Raw genomic sequence first — 21,545 nt, 5'->3', positions numbered from 1 at the left:
GAAGGGACAGGGAGTGATCACATGGACGCTGTGCAGGCAGCCCTGGGGGGCCCTAGGAGCAGAGCGGGGGTCCTCTTGTCAGGGAAGCCAGACCTAGAACACCTGTGCCCCCTGCTACAGCAAGTCCATGAAAGTCTCCTTGAACTGGGGAGACGTGGGCTGGCTGGGGCTGGGGACTGAGACAGGGAGGCGAGCATCTCCCTTACAGGGCTCTCCTTTCAGATGATTGAGTCCAACGACATTTCAGGGGAGAAGATCAGGATGAAGGAGACTGTGGAGGGTGAGTGGCCACTGGGCCGGGCGGGATGTGGGGCTTTGGGGAAAGGCTGGTGGGTTTTGCCTCCAAGCTCGGTTCGACTTCGTTTTGCGTCATCTGGTGTTTGGTGAAAGCTGCCTGGGCTTCCCAGGTGGCACTAGTGGTAAAGAATCCACCATCCAGTGCAGGAGACGTAAGAGACACAGGTTCAATCCCCGGATCAGGAAGATGGGCTGGAGGAGGGGATGTCAACCCACTCTGGTATTCTTACCTGGACAATCCCATGGACAGAGGAGCCTGGTGGGCTACAGTCATAGAATCACAAAGAGTTGGACACGACTAAAGTGACTTAGCGCACACATGCAAGAGCTGCCTGCTGTGTGCACCAGCCACTCACCCACCATGGGAGGAGGGCAAAGGCTGTTTATTGAGGACTTGATTGTGTGTTTGGTGTGTTTTTTTTCTTTTTTTCAAGATATTTTTTGGAAAAAAAAAAAAAAAGATATTTTTTGATGTGGACCATTTTAAAAGTTTTACAATATAGCTCCCCAACCAGGCATCGAACCCACGCGCCCTGCATTGGAAGGCAAAGTCTTAACCATTGGACCACCAGGGAAGTCCCTTGCCATGCAGATTTTTAAAAATCAATCTTTGTTTTTGGGATCTTGGGTTTATTTTTTTTCCTCTGTAAATCTCTGATTCATGCAGAATTCTTACTCCAGGTGTGAGGTAAGGATCCACTTTTATTTTTTTCCCCAAGAGTGCCCACTTACCCCGGCACCGTTTTTGAAAACCTCATCTCCCTGTCTCCACTGATGTGAATGAACCAAACTTACCGTCTTTAAATTCCATCAGGTAATTAACTCTTTCTAGATTTTTTTTTTCCTTTCCAATGACCAATCTGTCTATTTATGCACCACTTTTACAGTGTTTTGAAACTTCGTTTATATTTCAGTTACTGGCAAGGCTGGTCTTCGGCTCTGTTTTTTTCAAAATTCTCTCGGCCGTTCTTTTTTTTATTTATTTGGCTTTGCTGGGTCTTAGTTGCAGCATATGGGATCTAATTCCCTGACCAGGCGTTGAACCCCAGGTGTCCTGCCTTGGGAGCATGGAGTCTTGGCCACTGGACAACTAGGGAAGTCCCCCCTCCCACCTTTTTTTTTTTAATTGAGACATAATTTAAGTAAAATCACCATTTTAAAGCAAACCATTCAGGAGCTTTGATATATTCAGAGTGTTGTGCAATCATCTCTTCTGTCTAGTTCCAAAACTTTTTCATCACTCCAAGAGCAAGCCCCGTATGCATCATCAGTCATTCTCTTATTTTCCCCTCGTTGCAGCTGCTGACAACTGCTAATCTGCTGTCTGTCTCTATGGATTTGCCTCTTCTGGATATTTCATATAGATAGCATCATATAACATGTGGCCTTTTATGTCTGGCTTATTCACTTTGCATAATATATTCAAGGTTCATCCACATTATAGCACGGGTCAGTGCTTCATTCCTATGTGGGACCAACGGGCCATCGTATGCATACGCCCAATTTTGTTATCCATTCACCTGTCAATGGACAGCTGGGTTGCTTCCACCTTTCAGCCACTGTGAGTAGCGCTGCTGTAAGTGTGCATGTGGGGATACTTCTTGAGTTCCTGTTTTCAGCTCTTTGAGGGTATATACTCGGGAGGGGAATTGTTAAATTGTATAGTAATTGCAGGCTTCCCTGGTGGCGCAGTGGTAAAGAATCTGCCTGCTAACGCAGGAGACTCAGGTTCGATTCTTAGATCGGGAAGATCCCTTGGAGAAGGGAATGGCAACCCGCTCCAGTATTCTTGCCTGGAAAATTGCATGAACAGAGGAGCCTGGTGGGCTACTGTCCACGGGGTCGCAAAGAGTCGAACATGACTCAGCAACTGAGCACACACACCCGTGGTAATTGTGTGTTTAATTCTTTGAAGAAGTTTGGTTTTTTTTTTTTTTTGCCAAATTCTCTTGGCTGATCTTGCTTATTTTTCCAAGTGACTTTGTTTATTTTTATTTAAATATTTTTCCTTTTTTAAAATTTTTATTTACTTATTAAAAAAAATTTTTTTTCCAAGTGATTTTAGAATTAGCTTATCTGGTTCACAAAAATTACAGTCTGGCTGACATTTTTACTGGCTTCACATTGAATTTATAAATTAACGTACAGAAAGTTAATACATTTCTAGAACTTTGCTTGCATCTTTTTCATGACTGTCCTGGGCTATCCAGTATTGAATGCATGTGGCCAGGTGACGTGAGCACCTTTATTAGCCCCAATTTTCACTTGAGGAAGCTGAGAGTCTGAGAGTTAAGTTGCTCAAGACCGTACAACACTGGCACCTCTTCTTCAGGGTGGGTTACCCAGGCTTCCCTTGTGGCTCAGGTGGTAAAGAATCTGCCTGCAATGCAGGAGACCTGGGTTAGATCCCGGGGTTGGGAAGATCCCCTGGAGAAGGGAAAGGCTACGCACTCCAGTATTCTGGCCTAGAGAATTCCATGGACTGTATAGTCCATGGGGTCGCAAAGAGTCGGACACAACTGAGCAAATTTCACTTCACCCAGAAGGTCGACTGTCTTGAGAAAGAACTTGGACTCTGGAAGCCAAATGTGATGTCATTTTAGGGTTCGGATGGGAGGGCCACCCCCTCGTCCACCAGATTGCATTGTTAGCTCTGGGGTACTGATGGCCCCTCATCTCTCCCTTCTCCCCAGGCCTGCAGGACAAGCTGAACAAGAGGGACAAAGAGGTGACAGCCTTAACATCTCAGACCGAGATGCTCAGGGCCCAAGTAAGTGGTAAGTCTCCCTCCTTCCGGGCAGATGCGGGGGCTTTCATTGGATCACGTGCCAGTCCAGCGGGGGAGGGGGAGATGACGCTGGTCAGGGTGCCCTTCCCCACTCTGCCTCGAGGAGAAGTCAGCCTGGGCCAGGTGGCCTGCACTGGACTTCCACCTGGGCAGTGGTGAGGGGGGCACGGTAGCCCACACTTCATCTATAATATAAGTGGGGACCCCAGGGACTTCCCTGGTGGTTTGGTGGTTAGGACTCTGCGCTTCCAATGCAGGGGTCAGTAGTGGGAACTAAGATCCCATAGGCCGAATGACACAGACACAGAAAACAAATGGGGGACCCCAGCCACCTTCTCTCTCCAGAGCCAGGCCTCTGTGCCCTGTGTTCTGCAATCGCATCACAACTTATCTCTTTCTGGGCTTGAACACCCCTGGGTTTCAATCTCTCTGCCTTTTGGTATAGTATTTGGGCACCAGCCCCTGGAAGAAATACCAGGACTTCAGAATTGGGAGGGGAAGGACTTTGGCTGCAGCAAAAGCCAAGGCCCAGGGGAAATGGGGATGAAGCCAGAGGGTAGCCTGGTGGGGCAGGGGGAGTGGTAGGGGGCCTGGAATCTGTGGCTTGGTGACAAACTGGCTGTGCTTCTTGTCCACCAGAATGCCAGTGGTGGTGCCCGTGAGCCGGCCGCCATCCTGGGAAATGGTTCTCACTGCCCCCTTCCCTCCACTCCCCATCATGTTCACGTGGCTTAATGGGTCCCAACAAAGGTCAGGTGACCTCAGGTTCCTCCGGGGCCAAGGTGAAGTTGTAGATTTCCCTCATCCAGGCAACACTGTAAACGCCCCTGTCTCTCGAAGGCTGGACTGCTTTCCTGACACCAGAGGGCCCGGCTGCTGTGGGGGGGCCATGGTCTGCTTTTCCTAAGTAGCTCTTTTCGGTCCCTCGCTGCCTGGCCCTGCAGGACGAGGGAGGTCCGCTCAGTGGAGTGTGTCCCTGTTAACACCCCCCTCTCCCCGGGAAAGCCTGCTGCCTGCCCGGGCCTTGGCCCCTGTGTGGGACAGGTTTCCGTGGCGATCCCAACCCTCTCCCTTCTTGCCCTGCTGGCTGGCCTCAGCACTGGAGAGCAAGTGCAGGTCGGGCGAAAAGAAGGTGGACACCCTCCAGAAAGAGAAGCGGCGCTTGGAGGCGGAGCTAGAGGCCGTGTCCCGGAAGACCCATGATGCCTCGGGCCAGCTGGTCCTCATCAGCCAGGAGCTGCTCCGGAAGGAGCGGTGAGTCAGCCGTGGGCGGTGATTAGAACAGCGTGACCCTCACTCCACCAGCTAATAGTACCCAGTCTTTTTTGAAGGTGTAGACAGATGACTGGCATCACCGGTGATCACCATACTGTCTGCTGCTAAGCTCCAACGAAGCCTCAGAATCCTTCTTAACACAGTTCTCCAAGCAGAACTCATAGGAAAGATTAGTGGTTCCCAAATATCTTGGTCTTGGGGACCCCTTGAAACTCTTAAAAATTATTGAGGACTCCCACCTCCTCTTCCTTGAAGCCTTCCTTGGTTGATGTAGGCTACCATAAGCTGCTCCTTGCTTCTTTGGTACTTAGGATGGGAGTGGAAGATCAGCTAGAAATGTGTTGGCAGATTAAACGAGTAGAGATTTATTTTCCTCACATAACAAGAAATCTGGAGGTAGCTACAGCTGGCATTTGGTTCAGTGGCTCAAGGTACCAATGCCAACACCTTTGCTCTCTTGGGTTCTGTTAGACTCTTCCTCATGGTTGCAGGGTGGCTGCTGAAGCTCCAGCCATCAGGTGCCATCATTCAGAGTAGGAAGAAGGAAGAAAGGGAAAGGGTCAGTGCCAGCAAACTTTTACTTTATTCTTTTAACTACATATGGCCACCTAGTGAGTTAATTTTCCCCTCCTCTAAAGTAGATTCTGGCAAGGGGAAGAACTCAAAATGGGTGTGTCCTTTTCTCCCAGCCTCTGCCCATGGGAGACATTGCTAATTGATCACTGCACTCTTTTTCTGCAAAGTCCAGATGTGACCTCAGAATCAATCTCACCACAGTATTCCAGGCAGCTGCTGCCAGTTAATTAAGAGTTGATATAGGAAATAAAACTTATTTGATGTCAGGTATTTAAAATGTCTTGCCCCATGAGGTCTCTTGGAAAAATGCTTTATTTTTTATTTAATTTAATTTTATTGTTATCTTAAAAGTGTATTTTATTGGGATTTACCTGGTGGTCTAGTGGTTAAGAATCTGCCTTGCAGTGCAGGGGACACAGGTTTAATCCCTAGTCGGGGAACTAAGATCCCATAAACCGCACAGCAGCTAAGCCTGTGTGCCACAACTGAGACCTGATGCAGCCAAATAAAAATAAAAATATTTTTTTAAAATAAGTAAATAAGTATGTTATGGAAGTTACATGTATTTACAACATTATAAAAGTTCTGTGTATACAACATTATATTTCTACTTCTGTACTATTTTTAATTAAACAAATATATATTCTCTTTAAAAAAAAAAAAACTTCAAAAAAATTCTAAGAAAGGCTGAGTCCTCTTGACTCTTGGGTTCCTAAACCCGAGTCTCTCCAGCTGTGGTCCGATGGCTTCAAGCCTCGTGCTTCCTCTGTGGCCCCTCCTGGCACAGACGCTGTGTCTTGGTAGCCAGTATCCCCCCCCTCGGGATGGCCAGTCTCAGGCACCGGACTAATTGTGGAGGATGAGAGCTGAGGGACCCAGACTGACTGCTGTTCTGTCCACCCCCGCCCCCTACAGGAGTCTGAATGAACTGCGGGTATTGCTGCTGGAGGCCAATCGCCACTCCCCAGGGCCTGAGAGGGACCTGAGCCGGGAGGTCCACAAGGCCGAGTGGCGGATCAAGGAGCAGAAACTCAAGGATGACATCCGAGGCCTGCGGGAAAAGCTGACGGGGCTGGTACGTGGGGAAGGGGGCGGCCTGGGGATAGGGGACACCAGGGAGGGGCTGGGGCAACCTGCTGTTCAGGCCTTGGAGATTGGTGACCTTCTGGAGCCACCCCAGGGACTGCCAAGTCACAGTGAGGGTTCAAAATCCCCTAGAACCACTGGCAGGGTTTTGTAGACGTCATGGCTGGTTGTGTGGCTGTCTGGGTGATGCAGTGCAAAAGAAGATTCCCTAAGAATCTGACCAGTCCAGAGATGGGGTGGCCTACCATCAGGTGGTGAGCTCCCCATCCAGGGAAGTAATCAACCAGAAGCCAGCTCCTTGTTCAGGGTCCTGCAGTGGTGATTCATGCATCCATCTCAGGGACGAGAGGGGAACAGAGGCCTGACTGAGCAGAGTCCCCAGAAGTGCAGGTGGGGTAGGCTGGTAGCATAGGACAGACTCATCCCACTCAATCCCCCATTGGTCAGCATTCAAGACTAGCCTGTGGCCGGTTCCTGGGCCTGGTCAACTCCAGGGTGTGGACAGGTTAGGTCCAGGAGGACAGGCTTGCTGTCAGGGGAAGCTGCTCCAAAGCCCCTCACTGCCCACCCGCCCAGCCACAGGGGTTCAGCCACAGTGGAGGAGATGGAAGAAGAGGGGTCTTGCAGGCAGGAGGAGAGCCCAGGACCCGCCTGCTGCCATGGGAGCAGCCTTAGACCTGCAGGGTTAAGGGAGGGGGATGTCCATTATTCTGTCTGCACCGAGATTGTGGGCATGGGGACCACCGGGCCCAGCTGCCCTGCAGCCTTTCAGCCCTGGCAGGTCTGCCCAGCAGAGAGTGGTTACAGACCCCTCTGTGGTCCTCATGGTGCTGTGAGCCTGGGTATAACTTGGAAACCAAGACCCCGGGGCTGGTGGGGCCTTGGGAGTTCTGATTCCAAGACTTTCCCAGAATTGCATGGAGGGGGCAGAGCCACGCCTTCTCCATGAACCACAAGCTGGTCAAGTTTACACATGACCAGCCTCTCCCCTGTCCCCCTTGTACCATCCCCAGCACCACAGCGAACTAGGATGGGCTCGGTGGTTATAAACCTCCTGAAGTGAGGGAGGTTCGGATGGAGCGGGAAGCTTGGACAGAGGATCGGAGCAGAGCAGAAGGACCTAGAAGCACCTGCCCAAGGAGGGCAGTGCAGGGAGGGTTTGTGGTCTGCCCATCTCTGGTACCGTGGTGGGTGGGGTCAGCTGCAGAGCGTTTGGAAGGGAGGGGAAGGAATGTCCTATTGAGGGCGGTGGAGGGGTTCTGAGGAGAGGTTCAGGGGATGAGGCTGTGGGTGGTCTAGGGCTGAAGAGGAAGGACCCACATAAGACAGTATGGAGGGAGTCAGGGGGATACTGGAAGGAAAGAGGAGAGGGAGGGGTCCTAGGTTTGGAGACTTGGAAAACATGGAGCATTTGATAGAACCTGGGAATCCAGGGCAGGGAGCAGGAAAGATGCTTCTGTGAGGATCCTCAGGTGAGGGAAGGAGGCTTGAGGGGCATCCTGGTGATGCCCAGGCCTGACCCAGAGATGACGTGGGACAGATGAGTTTCCTGCCAGAGAAGAGGTCACCCTCATGCAGCACGTACGTGCACACACACACGCATGCATGCACGCACACACACACTGTTCCTCTCTACACATGCGCGCACACACACACACTCGTGCTCTCTCCTGCTCCTTCCAGGACAAAGAGAAGTCCCTGTCGGATCAGAGGCGCTACTCCCTCATCGACCCGTCCTCATCCTCGGCACCGGAGCTCCTGCGGCTGCAGCACCAGCTGATAAGCACGGAGGACGCGCTGAGGGACGCACTGGACCAGGCTCAGCAGGTGGAGAGGCTCGTGGAGGCCATGAGGAGCTGCCCTGACAAGTCCCAGGTGAGCTGGGTGCCCCCCAGGTCTGGGGGGAGAGCCTCAGCCTTGCCCCCTGGAAGTCCCAGCCCTAGGGGTTCATGCCTTTATCCTGAGGAGCTCAGATGAAGGGCGGAGATGCAGCCTTGCCCTGAGAGCCTAGATTTCCCCATTTTGATGGGCTCTGCTCAGAGTTCTGGGCTTCCCAGGTGGCGCTGGTGGTAAAGAACCCACCTGCAATGCAGGAGACACAGAGACACAGGTTCGATACCTGGGTAGGGAATATCCCCTAGAGGAGGGCATGGCAACCCACTTCAGTTTTCTTGCCTGGGAAATCCCATGGACAGAGGAGCCTGGTGGGCTATGGTCCATGGGATCGCACAGAATCAGACACGACTTAGTGACTTAGCACTCACAAACGCACGCTCAGAGTTCAGAGCCTGCGATGGTCCCATCGGGAAGACCTCACCATCTAGTGGACGAACCAGGAAATGCTGGCTGGGGCACCTCGCTCAGCCTCTCGCCCTTGACTCTTAACAGGCCATCGGCAATTCTGGTTCTGCAAACGGCATCCACCAGCAAGACAAGGGTCACAAACAAGAGGTAAGCGGCACCCTGCCCCCGGGGGGATTTGCTCCGTCACTCCCACGGCCCTCGCGTGCAGGCTGACTTCTCTGGAGAGGAAACTTTGAAAAGGCAGCAAAAGAACAAAGACACATTTTGCAAGAGCGTTTGGGCTACTCATAGAGGGGGGGCCGCGGAGCCAAACTTGATTCAGTTCCCATCCTGCTTTTTTAACCTTGTTCCCCTTTCCATAAAACCTTTTATTATAAAATAATATGTACCTATTTGGAAACTTTGAGGAAAAAACTCAAAAATACATAAGGAAGAAAACACTGGACATTCCCTGGTGGTCCAGTGGTTAGCACTCTCACGTGCACCACAAGGGGTACAGGTTTGATCTCTGGTCAGGGAACTAAGATCCCACAAGCTGTGCAGTGTGGCCAGAAAAGAAACACTCACCAGTAGCTCTTCTACCCAGAGATGACCGAGGTTGACGTTACTTTGCTAAGCATGCACGTGTGTGTATGTGTATGTATGTCCACATGTACAGCCAGTCTGAACTATTCCATTTGCACACTCACCTGCTTGGTGACATTTATCTGTAGCCCCACACTCCACACTGACAGCACTTTTGTGGTCATTCACGGACATGTGCAGAGCAGAGAAAAATGTAATCGCCTGAGACATGGCATGTTCCCAAATGAGCCTGTACAAAGCAGCGTGCTTGTACAAACATTCTGCAAACAAGTGTCCTTCTCACGGTCTATTTAGTGACACGTTTCTCACATTTTCATGCTTTTTTTCTTGGTGATTTCCACTGTTTAAAATGGCCCCCAAGCGTCATCTTGTGTTCTAGAAGAGCCGTCTAGTGTTCCTAAGTGCAGGAAGGCTGCAATGTGCCTTCCAGAAACTACTTTAGAGAAGCTGCATTCAGGCATGAGTTATAGTGCTGCCGGCCTTGAGTTCATTATTAATGAGTCAACAATACGTATTCAGTGAAATGTTTTAAAGAGAAGCACGCATGAAACATGATTACCTGTTGATCGATTGATGAAAACGTCAGATCAGAGATTTGCAGGAACCTTGTATTTCCACTGAGAGCAATGGTTCAGTTTTTGCTGGTTCCATGACAGTTTGATTCTATAGAACAGGACTCCTGCAAATAACGAAGATTGTTATGTGTGTGTATATATGTCTGTAAATCTATGTACACATTAACTTAAAAAAAAAAATTTATTCCTGGTGGCTCAGACAGTAAAGAATCTGCCTGCCAATGCAGGAGACCCAAGTTCGATCCCCAGTTGGGAAGATCCCCTGGAGAAGGAAATAGCAACCCACTCCAGTTTTCTTGCCTGGAGAATTCCATGGACAGAGGAGCCTGGCAGGCTACAGTCCATGGGGCACAAAGAGTCAGACATGACTGAGCAACTAATACATATAGTTGACATATATACATGCTTTTTTTTACAGCTGTGTTTTTAAGATTTTTTTTAACGTGGACCATTTGTAAAGTCTTTATTGAATGTGTTACAATATTGCTTCTGTTTTATGTTTTGGTTTTTTGGCCCCGAGGCATGTGGAATCTTAGCTTCCTGACCAAGTTTCGAACCTATACCTCCTGCATTGGAAGGCAAAGGAGAAGTCCCTACACATGTTTTTTATTTAGAAATAATTTTTAATTGACAAAAAAGTTACAAGAATTTTAAAAAAGCGCCTAGAAGGACTTTCCTGGTGGCCCAGTGGCAAATACTCTGAGCTCCTGCAGGGGCCCCGGTTCCATCCCTGGTTGGGGAACTAGATCCCACAGGCCACAGTTAGAAAACCCCACAGGCTGCAGTGAAGACTTAAGAGCCCTCGTGCTGCAGCTAAGACCTGGTGCAGCCAAATAAATAAATAACTATGCAAGTGACGATGTTAGTTGCTCAGTCGTGTCTGACTCTTTGCGACCCCGTGGACTGCAGCCTGCCAGGCTCCTCTGTCCATGGGGATTCTCCAGGCAAGAATACTGGAGTGGGTTGCCATGCCCTCCTCCAGGGGATCTTCCTGACCCAGGAATCGAACCTGCGTCTCCTGCCTTGCCGGCAGATTCTTTACCGCTGAGCCACCAGGGAAGCCCATAAATACCTATACGCAGATACAAACTAAAAGTAAATAGTGCCTGGAGCATCAGCTCTCCTTTCCCCCATAACACGTGGTTGAGATTTTGCCCCATTTGCTTTACTTTTTGTTCTCTATGTGTAGATGAGTGTTATATGCATGTAATATTTTTCTGAACCATTTGAGTATAATTGCATATTCAGTCTGCATTCCCTGAGAAACAGGGCATGATTTTACATAAACACAGTACAGTTACCAATCTCAGCAAATGTCATGCTGTTATGAGATTTGTTAATACAGCCAATCATACTCCCTACCTGTTTTCTTCAGTTGACCCTGGCGTGTCTTCACAGCTGTTTCCCTGCCCCAATCCAGGATCCAGTCTAAGGTTAATGAGGCTCGTTGCATTTACTTGTTATGTCTTCTTTAGTCTCCTTGCATCTGGAACATTTCCTCCATTTTGCTTGGATTTTGATGACGTTGGCGTTTTTGAAACACAATCCCTCCCTCTTTGTTTAATAGAAGATTCCTCCTTTGGGGTTTGACTGTCCTTTGGGGTGATTAGAGCCGGGTTCTGCCAGTTAGGCTGAAATACTCAGTCAAGGTCATGTTCTTCTCCAGGCATCACGACTGAGGCACGTGATGTCCATCTGCCCTTCATTCCATGTGTGAATGTTAATCACCTGGTCGAGGTGTTGTCTGACCCCTACTGCATGGTTACTGGTTCTTTCTGAATGAATATTCAGTGGAGACCCTGGAAGACCTTGTGAATTCTCTGTCCCTGACTCAAATGCCCCCTGGATTCATCATCGGTCTGTGAATCTTGCCTGAGCTGTCTTTATTGTGATGGTTGCAAAGTCGCACGTGAATTATTTCATTTTAATCTTTTTGGCCATACCACACTGCTTCTGGGATCTTGGTTCTCCAACCAGGGATCTAACCTGGCCCCCCTGCAGTGGAAGGGTGGAATCCTAACCACTGGACTGCTAGGAAACTCCCTAAATTATGCAATGGAGTAGACAGCGTGCTCCAACTCAACGGATGTGAGTTTGAGCAAATTCCGGGAGATGGTGAAGGACACGGAAGCCTGTTGCGCTGCAGTCCATGGGGTCACAAAGAGTCAGATGCAACTTAGCGACTGAACAACAACAAAGCATGCTCTAATATTCAATTTCATCTCCTGGTTTTTTTCAACTGAATATTTTAAACTTAGCATCTTCTCTCTTTCTTAACAGTCTCTGTAAAGTCTACGCTTTATAAAATTGTGGGCCGAAAATTGGTTTCCCAGGACTTTTGTGGGCCTGACTCCCTTGCTGGGAATGTGTTTTGCTGGGTTCTGTATTAAGGGGGTATCTGGTGGCCCACACCCCACAGTTAGCTCCTGCCATTTGCAGTGTTAGAGAGCCCACCTGGGGCCCAGGTGCCAGCCCAATTAGGCTCTGTCCCTGGCTACCTGTGTGACCTTGCGCCAGTACGATCTTGGGCTGGAGGAAAGAAGGCTTGTCCTTCCAACTCAGCCAATGGAGCCATGGCTGCAGGCCCTCACCTGGAGACCAGAGAACCCTGGCCACAGCATCTGCTGAGGGGCTGATGCTGTGGTGAGAAGCAGAGAGAGATGGATGTGGGGAGGTGGGGAACCCGAACCAGACCTGAGAGCAGGGTGGAAGCAGGAGGCTATAGCAGGACCTGTCAGGGTTGTGTCTGCAGAGGAGCCACCCGTACCGGGCCCCTTGGGAGTTGATGTCCAGACCTTGTGTGGCTTTGTCCTGTGAAGCACACGGGGTTCATCCCAGTTTACAGATGTGAAAACTGAGGCTTGGAGTCTCAACCACAAGTTTTCCTTTCCTCAGATCCAACCTCCACACAGGCCCTTGGAGCTCTTTGTAAATCCTGCCTGCTCTCGCCTCTTCCCTTCAAATTCCCATAAACCACTCCCACCCCGCTTCATGTCTCGCTGTGCCCCACTCAGCACAGAGTGCTCCTACCTCGGGGCCTTTGCACGTGCTGTTCTTCCCACTACCTGGCACAAGCTAGTTCTCCCCCAGCCCTGCCCTACCCCCTCTGCCCCTTGCCCCGGGGCCTCCTGAGACCCTTACTGACCAAGCCCTTGCTCTCTCCAGGACAAGCACTGACCCTGAGGGACACCGTGGAGCGGCCCAGTCTGGACCAGAGCCCCTCCAGCCGGCCCCGGCGGCGCCCCCTCCAGGCAGGGGGCGGGACTGTCGCTTTGAAGAGGAGAACAGTATTTGTAACAATGATGTACCCACCGCCGTGGACAATCCCCCACCCCCGACCCCCTTGCCGGACCAGGAGGCTTCCTCAAGCACGATCTTCCATGGAGAGTACAGCCCTGGCCTGGCCTCCCGGGACCTGCAGCCTGGATGCCCTGGACACCCGGCAGTTTCTGGAGTTGGCTCAGGGAGGCCGGGGTGATCCGAACAGACCCCTCTCCCCAGAAGCCACTGCCCTGAGGACCGTCTTGGCCCCTGGGCGTGTCCCCACTCCCTTTCTTCCCCTCCTCCTGGGGGTCCCTCTCAGACCCCCGAGAGCCATTGTCCCAGGAAGGGGCCAGAGGAGGGCCCCAGCTTCCCCTTCAGGCACCAAGGAGAGAAGTCTGGTCATTTGGAGGCAGGAGGAGACCCCCTTTTCTGCAGCCTCTTCCAGACTAAGGCAGTCCCCAGGGCTTCTTGTCCCCACACACTGAGCCTCTTGCAAACAGTGGTACAAGTTCCCCTCGGCCCGTCTGCCCAGCAAGGCCCCAGGTTCAAAGTGCTGGGAGGTGGGCCCTTCGTTCCGACCCCAGCGCACACGCAGCTCCAAGCTGCTGATGTCCGGAGGGTGGTCCCCAAGGCCAGGAGCCACAGTATTAGGAAAGTCTGGAAGCCCCTTTCCTTCCCCCACCCATCCTCAGAGACCTGGCTTGGAGCTGGGACAGGGAGGTCACAGGGAGGCCCCAAACCAGCCGTTTGGGTGTGTTTTGACTGGTAGGTGGTATGCTGTCCCCCGGGTTGACTTGATGTTCTGAAACCAGCCTCCCACTGGCAGATTCACCCATGCTGACCCCGACGTATACAGCTTCTGACCGTTAGCACAGACACACTCAGAGGGGTCACACATGCACACATGCCGTGTGGATGGGACCTTTGCAGTCAGTCATGCTTGGACCACATGGACACTCACCCTCGGGCTCCAGGATGGAGCCCCAGGCCTGGCAGGGCTGCGATTGCACACACTACAAATGTGCCTGCAGCCTCGTGCACAGAATCAGCCAGGTACACGTGGGTGAGCCTTCAGGGAGGTGTGGCCATGCACATGCATCTGAACACACAGCCCAACAGCCGCCTTTCAGTGGTACGAAGCGTCTGCCTGGGGCATTTTAAGTCCTGTCTCCTGTAGCCAAGAAAAGAACCCAAGGATTGACTGGGGAAGACAAATCTCCCCACCTTCCCCCAAGCCTTCCAAGTTACTCCAGCCTCGTTTGTGATGGGAAAGCCAGCGTCTGCCCGAAGCCCCACCTCTAGAGCCGGGAGACCTACAGATGGTTGCCTTGCACTGCAGCGTCTCCGTGGAGGCCTGCCCCACCTCCCCCAGCTTACGGGCCTCTCTCCCTAGGGGTAGAGGGGGTGCCTGATGGGCCAGCATGGTGTTCCCAGTTGCACCAGGACAGGTATGCAGGTGGTGCCCAGGTCACCCCTGAGTGCTCCCAGGTACAGGTGGGTGGTCTTCACGTCCTTGCCCCAAAGCAGCCCACCCCGGGGGCAGCCAGTTAGTCCTATCGGCCCCTCCTCGCTCCCCGTTGGCTTTCGGTAGCTCTTGCATGCGGTTTCATTAACAACGGTCTAGAAGCAATGCTGTAGTGGCTTAACCCAGAGTCAAATACTACTCTTTCCAGCAAAATCAGGCAGCTGCCCTGCCCACTGGAGGCACTGATTAGTCTACTAACAGCCAAAAGCCCACTCTGAGAGGAGTTGAGCCCCCGGGATGGGCTGACAGGTGGCAAGCGCTTTCCCCATGAGCATCTGCGCCTGCCCAGTGTGTGCTCAGCCGTGCCCCTCCCCAAGCCCTCCTGCACCCTCCCCTTCCCTTCCCCAAAGTGGAATTGTTGAAGTGTGGCGAGTCCGTGCTCGAGACAATAAAGCTTGTGACTGAGGTCCAGGACCCCTGCAGTTTCTGCTTCTCTCTCTCTGGGCCTCCTGGCCTCCCCCCAATGTCTCCTAGCTCATGAACACCCAGGTGCCAGGAGTCTGACTTTATCCTGTTCTCCTGGTGGACTGATAGCTAATTCTTACTCAAATGTGAACGGCTAATGAAGGCCTCAGGGGGCCTGGTGTGGAACAAGTGTGGAACTGAGCTGCCTTGTCTGAGAAAAGGGAGCTCAACAAAAGCGGCAGAGAACCAGAGAAAGGGGGCAGCAGTGGAAGCCGGGCAAGGCTGCCAGAGAGGCATGAGGGTTTGGATTTGAATCTGTTGGAGATGTAAGTGGGCCCACAAGGAAAAATCGAAGTCTCCCCTGTACAAAATAGTGATGGATCAGCTAACAAATTTGATGAGTTCAGTGAGAACGCTTAAGATCGCTAATGCTGCCCCCTGCAGTAAGATATCTTTAGATCACGTAGTCACTGTTATGCCAGCTTTATGGTCATTTTGCAGGCTGTTTGAGGGTCCCTCCCACCCCCCACCCCTCTCCATAGAGACCAAACAAGGCTCTCGAGGTTAACAGCTGAATGTGTCCAGCTCTGTGCCCTTTGTCGGGCACTGCGTCAGCAGAGTCCTGGAGGAAGCAGTGAGACTGTGCAGTGGGGGAATGAGAGTTTAAAAGGAGGGCCTGTGTGCTCGGGTGTGGACGGGGACCCACGAGGGACTCAACTGCAGACAGAACTCCAGCGGGCAGTGTGGCCCGGTAGGGAAGGAGAAAAAAAGAAAGTGAAAGTCGTGTCAGACTCTTTGTGACCCCCATGGGTTACAGTCCATGGAACTCTCCAGGCCAGGACACTGGAGTGGGCAGCCTTTCTCTTCTCCAGGGGATCTTCCCAACCCAGGAATCGAACCTAGGTCTCCCACATTGCAGACGGATTCTTTACCAGTTGAGCTACAAGGGAAGCCCAAGAATACTGGGGTGGGTAGCCTATCGCTGCTCCAGGGGATCATCCCCACCCAGGAATCGAACCAGGGTCTCCTGCATCGCAGATAGATTCTTTACCAACTGAGCTATCATGGAAGCCCTAGGACGGCAATTGCCTCTCCACTCCCGTCCCTGCCTTCTGCCGACCACTCCCATTGGCTGAACCTCTGCCGGCCCCTCCCATTGGCTGAACCTCTGCCGGCCCCTCCCATTGGCTGAACCCAAGGCAAGGGAGCCTATTGGAGGCTGTGTAGGTCATTCCCTGGGGGAACAGCCAGGCTGGAGATAGGGAGGCAAGGTGTGGACTAAAGCAGCGCAGTCGACGCAGTGTTTGCCAAAGACAGATTGGGGGTGGGTTTTGTTGTCTTTGGGTTTTGTTTTTGTTTCTCTGTTGTGTTTTTGTTTGCTTTGCTGTGCAGCACCATGAGGTGTTTGGCGAAGGTAAGAAACCTGGTAAGTGACCAAAATTCAAAACCAGACCGTCCAATTCTTTTTTGTTTTGTTTTGTTTTCTTTGCTCTGACCATGCGTCACAGCTTGTGGGGTCTTAGTTCCCCTACTAGGGATCGAACCCAGGCCCTCGGCAGTGAAAGCACGGAGTCTTAAGCACTGGACAGCCAGAGAATTCCCCAGACCGTCCAGTTTTTAAACCTGCTCAGGTTCTTTGCATGTCCCTGGGATCCCTAACCAAGGAGCCAACCCCAGCTCCCTGCAGTGGAGGCTCAGAGTCCTAACCACTGGACCACCAGGGAAGTCCTGGGGCTGGATTTAAACAGCACCCAATTCTTAGGCTTCCGCTGCCTCTAATATAAATGGTCTCTCTTTTTCCAGAACGCATCATCCCAGTATTTTGAAATTCAGAGAGCTTCTGCAGAAAGATTCTTTCCTCTGAGACCAAACACCACTGTGACCTATGTGTTTTCCCCCCATTTTACCCAAGGCACTGGGTTGACCCTGTCCCCTGCCAGGTAATGACACTGAATGGGTCACCCTCCCCAGGGTAAAGCATTTCAGGGGCTAGTTTAACCTTTGGTGGAAACGCTGGGGGCTCGTGATCAAAGAAGAGTGAGATCCCCACCCACTCATGGCTCCCAGGCCAGCAGTCATTGGAACCCCATGTTAACTGCTATGAAGAAAGGATTGTGAGGGGTGGCAGGGAGGAAGGAAGTGGGGGCAGACAGGGACTGTCATGGGGAGTGAGAGGGGCCTGGTGTCTCTGGCCCTTACTGCCACCAGAGGGTGCGTGGGACCTGAGGCTGGGTGAACAAGGGCTTGAATCTCACGAAAGGAGCTTCCTGAGTCCTTGTCTGCCCAGGGCTTGGCATCCAGAAGGTGGAGGATGGAAGGTGGGCACCTGAAGCAGGGTGAGGGGGCCCTCCACCAGGTGTGAAGCGGTGACGACAGTCTGCCACACAGAGCCCTGCTCACAGGGTGCTCAGAGCCTGGGCGGGCAGGTGGGTAGGAAGCGCCAGGGCTGCAGCTGTGGGGGGTGGGCAGCTTCAGAGAAGTGGCTACAAGGTCAAAGCCTAGGAGGGCAGCCTGGAACCCTTCAGCTGGTGGAGGGCGGGGCGGGGGACAGGCAGTGGTCTCTGACCGCCATCACCCTGGAAGAGACCAAGCACCAGACACCCTTGGGGTTCAGCCCAGCTCACCACCCTCTGACTGTGGGCCAGGCGCGTTGCTTCACTTCAGTGAGTCTCAGTTTCTTCATCTGTAAAATGGAGACCATAAACCAATCTTGTGCACTGTGGAGTCTGAGGCCACAGAAGCCCTTAGGTTAAAGGCTACACCCAGTGGTTTCCTGTACTCTCCCATCCAAGCAGAAAAGTTGCTCCTTCTCCATCTGCCTCTGGGAGCCCCCAGCCCTGGCTTGCTGGGCCCCTCGACAGTCCAGTTTAGAGGCAGCAAGGGTGCTTCCCCCAGGGCCAGGTCTTGGGTACGGTGGGAGGGGGTGGGAGCCTGCCACTCCAGAGGGTGTCTCCACACCACCCCTGGGTCGACTTTCCTAACTTTGAAGTGTTAAGATAATGTCAGCCGTGCAGAATTGTAAGTAGAATTCCCACACACCCTTCACCAGCTTCCTCTCCTGTTCACTTCTTGCCCGATCACAGGACTGCAATCCAAGTAGAACACGGACATCGGTAGGGTACTGTGAACTCAAGTACAGACTTTACTTGAATTTCACTGGTTTTCCTTCTAACTATCCCTGTTCCAGAATTCCAGCTAGGATCCCACAGGGCATCATCCAGTCTGTAGTTTTCCTGGTCTTTCACGACCTTGACACATTTGAAGAACACTCGCCCAGTGTCCCCCACTTTGGTGTTTTCTCAGAATTAGATGGAGCCCCGAGGTGATGTGCCCTGTTGGGGCACCATATCAGGGGTACCTGATTTCATCATCTACCAGTGAGGGTTAACTTGGATCACTTGGTTAAGGTCATGTGTGCTAGGATTCTCCACCATAAACTTACTCTTTTGTCCATTTATAATTCATAACTATTTTGGAGGAAATGCTTTGAGATTATGCAAATGCCCCCCTTTCTTCTTAAAGTTTCACCTCTGATTCTTTTCTTTTTACTTTTTGGCCATGCTGCACAGCTTGTGGCATCTTAGCTCCCTGGCCAGGGATCAAACTTGCACCCTCAGCAGTGAAAGCTCGGAGCTGCAACCGTTGAACCTCCAGGGAATTCCCTCACCGCTGATTTTTGCGTCTGTGTGCGGAGCTTGCCTGCTGTAATTATTACTGCGATATTCTAGTGGTTTGCTAGTTCTCCATTTATTCTGTCCATTTATTGACTAGAATTCTTCCTTAAGAAAGAGTTGTTTCTCCTCCCCCATTTATCTATTTATTTATTTTGCTATGGACTCATAGGGCTTCCCTGATAGCTCAGTTGGTAAAGAATCCACCTGCAATGCAGGAGACCCCAGTTCATTCCTGGGTCAGGAAGATCCCCTGGAGAAGGGATAGGCTACCCACTCCAGTATCCTTGAGCTTCACTTGCGGCTCAGCTGGTAAAGAAACTGCCTGCAATGTGGGAGACCTGGGTTCCATCCCTGGGTTGGGAAGATCCCCTGGAGAAGGGAAAGGCTACCCACTTCAGTATTCTGGCCTGGAGAATTCCATGGACTGTATAGTCCATGGGGTCGCAAAGAGTTGGACACAACTGAGCGGCTTTCACTTCACTTCATGGACTCATAGATAATTATTCTGTCCTTTGTGTTATTATCCAGTACAATTGCTGTTTACTTTGTTGTTCACATTGTCCTGGACCTACCACCGGGAGTGCCTTTTGTTGGCCCCCCAAATCTCCTGCAGCTCTGGGCAAGGCCTCAATGTCCTCATCTGTACATGGGAGAACAGTCCTCAAGTGTGAGGAGTCAGGATCACAAAGGGAAATGCTGGGAATGGTGAGTTGGGCAGGGGTGGGGGGAGCATTTCTCTGGGTCCCTCCTCCTGGGGTCCATTAATCTTTGGGAAGATTAAGACTTGGAGCAGCAGAATCTGGGGTGTGGGACTGAGCCCCTGGGGACTGCAGAGAGGAGCAGGTGTCCCCACGACACCTCTGCCCCGACGTTCACAGCACTGGCCCTTGGAGAGTGGCTCCCAGGGACGTGCAAAGAACCTGAGCAGGCTTAAGAATTGGATGGCGTGGGGAATTCTCTGGTGGTCCAGTGGTTAAGACTCTGTGCTTTCACTGCTGAGGGCCCAGGCTCGATCCCTGATCAGGGAGCTAAGATCCCTCAAGCTGTGATATGTGTTAGTCGCCCAGTGGTGTCTGACTCTTTGCAACCCCATGGTCTGTAGCCTGTCAGGCTTCTCTGTCCATGGGATTCTCCAGGCAAGAATACTGTGAAGCATGGCCAAAAAAAAAAAAAAAAAAATGCCCAAACAGAATTGGATGGTCTGGTTTTGAATTTCAGTCACTTACCAGGTTATATAACCTTTGCCATACCCCTAAACCTCACAGAGCCATGTTTTCCCCTCTCTCTTTGGTAGGGACAGTGGAATACATCACATGGGGTTGCTGTGACAATCAAATGTGACATCCTCTCCCCACAACACAAGGTCTGTCTCCTGGAGGAAGCAGGTCTCAGGAACTGGGATTTCTCTGGTCCCACTTTCTCTCTTTACTCTGCCTGACCTGGGGAGACATCACCCAGACCCTCCAGATCGTTTGGGAGGTCTTGGCCGTCTCCTCCAGAGGGAACTGGGGGTGAAACTGGCCTGTGGATGAAACACACACCCCTGACTGCCTGGGGACTCATCCAACTGGCCAAGCCTGCGATGCTTCCCAGTCACCACCAGGTGTCGCCCTCGGCCCTCTCACCGCCGCCTATCAATCCACTACCTGGATGGGGAGGAGGAGACTTGAGGCCCAGAGCACCGAAGGCACATGGCCACATTCACAGACCAGAACCGAATGCGGGCCCAGACGTCCCAGCGTGTGGCCCTATAGCTCTCTGCCCCGTGGCCTCCCGGTCTTGCTTCCGGCCTCTATGCGAGTATCTGTGTGGGACCAAGGCCAGCTCGAGGTGGACATTCATTCCATCACCAGGACCCTACAGACTAGGAGCTAACCCGTCCCCCCCTCACATCACTGTGGCCTCCCCACTCTGCAGAACCTAGGGTCTCAATGTGCCCCTCCTTACTCTAGGCCCTACCCGCTCTGTGGAGCTGCCTCCTAGACCTAGAATCTCTCAACTTTTTCATCCCATCTCCCTGGCCAGCCCGAACTCGGGGTACTTTTTTCTGTTCCCCCTCCTACTCCCCAAGAGGGGCTGAAAAATGTCTTAATTCAGAAGTTTGGGGCCCAGTGTAAATTTAGGAGACAATATGGCATGGAGCGAATAACAGGAGACTTAGTTCTAGAATCTTCTCTGGAACCTTGGGCAAAGCTTTCTGCTCTTTCCCTCAGGTATCCCAGCAGAGAGAAGGACCCGCTGCCTCCAGGGCTTCCCCAACACCCATCTAGACGCCCCTCACAGCCTCGGTCTCCCGGTTGCATCGACCACCCTGGCCTCTGACCTACGCAGACCACTTTGCCTCCAATTTCCCAGAAGCCTCGAGCCTGAAACTTACCAGGGGCATCTTCATCTTCCCCCCTAACCGGGTGTGTATCCCTAGACATCATTAGGTTCATCCGTTCTTATCCTTCATCCCTCAGTCCTGCATGGCCCTCACCCAGGTACCTATCACCCTCATCCGGGCTCAGCCCTCGGATCATGGCTCAAACCCCACAGCCTTGGAGAAACCATTCCAAGCACACACACACACGTTTTTCTCCCCCTGCACGCTCCCCACCCCCTCATGGCAGAGACCACAGTCTGAACTTGGGTGTCACCTGCCCCTCCCAGAGGCAGGCCGTATGTATTGCTCATCCATCTCCCTCACTTTTAGCCCAGTGCCTGCACATAGTAGATGCTCAGTAAACAGTTGTCGAATGGCTCTATCCCCGCCCTGAGACACATGCCTAAATCTTTAACCTCTCCCTCCTCATGGTAGTCTTCCTTGAGCTCCAAACATTCCCAGGTTTTTCCTCTGTTCTAAAAACATGTAGCCCTTGGGACTTCCCTGGCGGCCAGTGGTTAAGAATCCACCTGCCAATGCAGGGGACGTGGGTTCGATGCCTGATCTGGCAAGATCCCACCTGCTGCCGGGCAGCTAAGCCCGGGTGCCACAACTCCTGAGCCCTCAGATTCTAAAGCCCTCGCTCCACAACAGAGAAGCCCCTGCAGTGAAAAGCCTTCTCACAGTAACGAAGAGTAGCCCCCACACTCCACAACTAGAGAAAGCCTACATGCAGCAATGGAGATCCAGCTCAGGCAAATGTAAATAAACAAGTAAAAATAAATGTACAATTGTGCATTGTTGTTCGGTCACTAAGTCATGTCTG

General features: G+C 52.0%; 1 protein-coding gene across 3 annotated transcripts in view; it reads left to right on the top strand.

Moving 5' to 3' along the window:
• Nucleotides 1–14,689, top strand: part of CLIP2 (CAP-Gly domain containing linker protein 2) — a 75,099-nt gene extending 60,410 nt beyond the window's left edge. For 2 of the 3 annotated variants that reach the window (XM_005225047.5, XM_005225046.5), the window contains 7 exons: nucleotides 223–280; nucleotides 2,991–3,074; nucleotides 4,183–4,339; nucleotides 5,852–6,011; nucleotides 7,706–7,897; nucleotides 8,411–8,473; nucleotides 12,652–14,689. In XM_005225047.5, coding sequence (XP_005225104.1) covers nucleotides 223–280; nucleotides 2,991–3,074; nucleotides 4,183–4,339; nucleotides 5,852–6,011; nucleotides 7,706–7,897; nucleotides 8,411–8,473; nucleotides 12,652–12,663 — 726 coding nt within the window. In that variant the 3' untranslated portion in view covers nucleotides 12,664–14,689. The remainder of the gene's footprint in view (nucleotides 1–222; nucleotides 281–2,990; nucleotides 3,075–4,182; nucleotides 4,340–5,851; nucleotides 6,012–7,705; nucleotides 7,898–8,410; nucleotides 8,474–12,651) is intronic. The other variant, NM_001192120.3, reaches the window with a different exon arrangement.
• The last annotated feature ends 6,856 nt before the right edge of the window (nucleotides 14,690–21,545 follow it).

Source organism: Bos taurus, chromosome 25, assembly GCF_002263795.3.
Source record: "Bos taurus isolate L1 Dominette 01449 registration number 42190680 breed Hereford chromosome 25, ARS-UCD2.0, whole genome shotgun sequence".
NCBI lineage: Eukaryota > Metazoa > Chordata > Mammalia > Artiodactyla > Bovidae > Bos > Bos taurus.
This window is presented reverse-complemented; position numbering and strand designations above follow the sequence as displayed.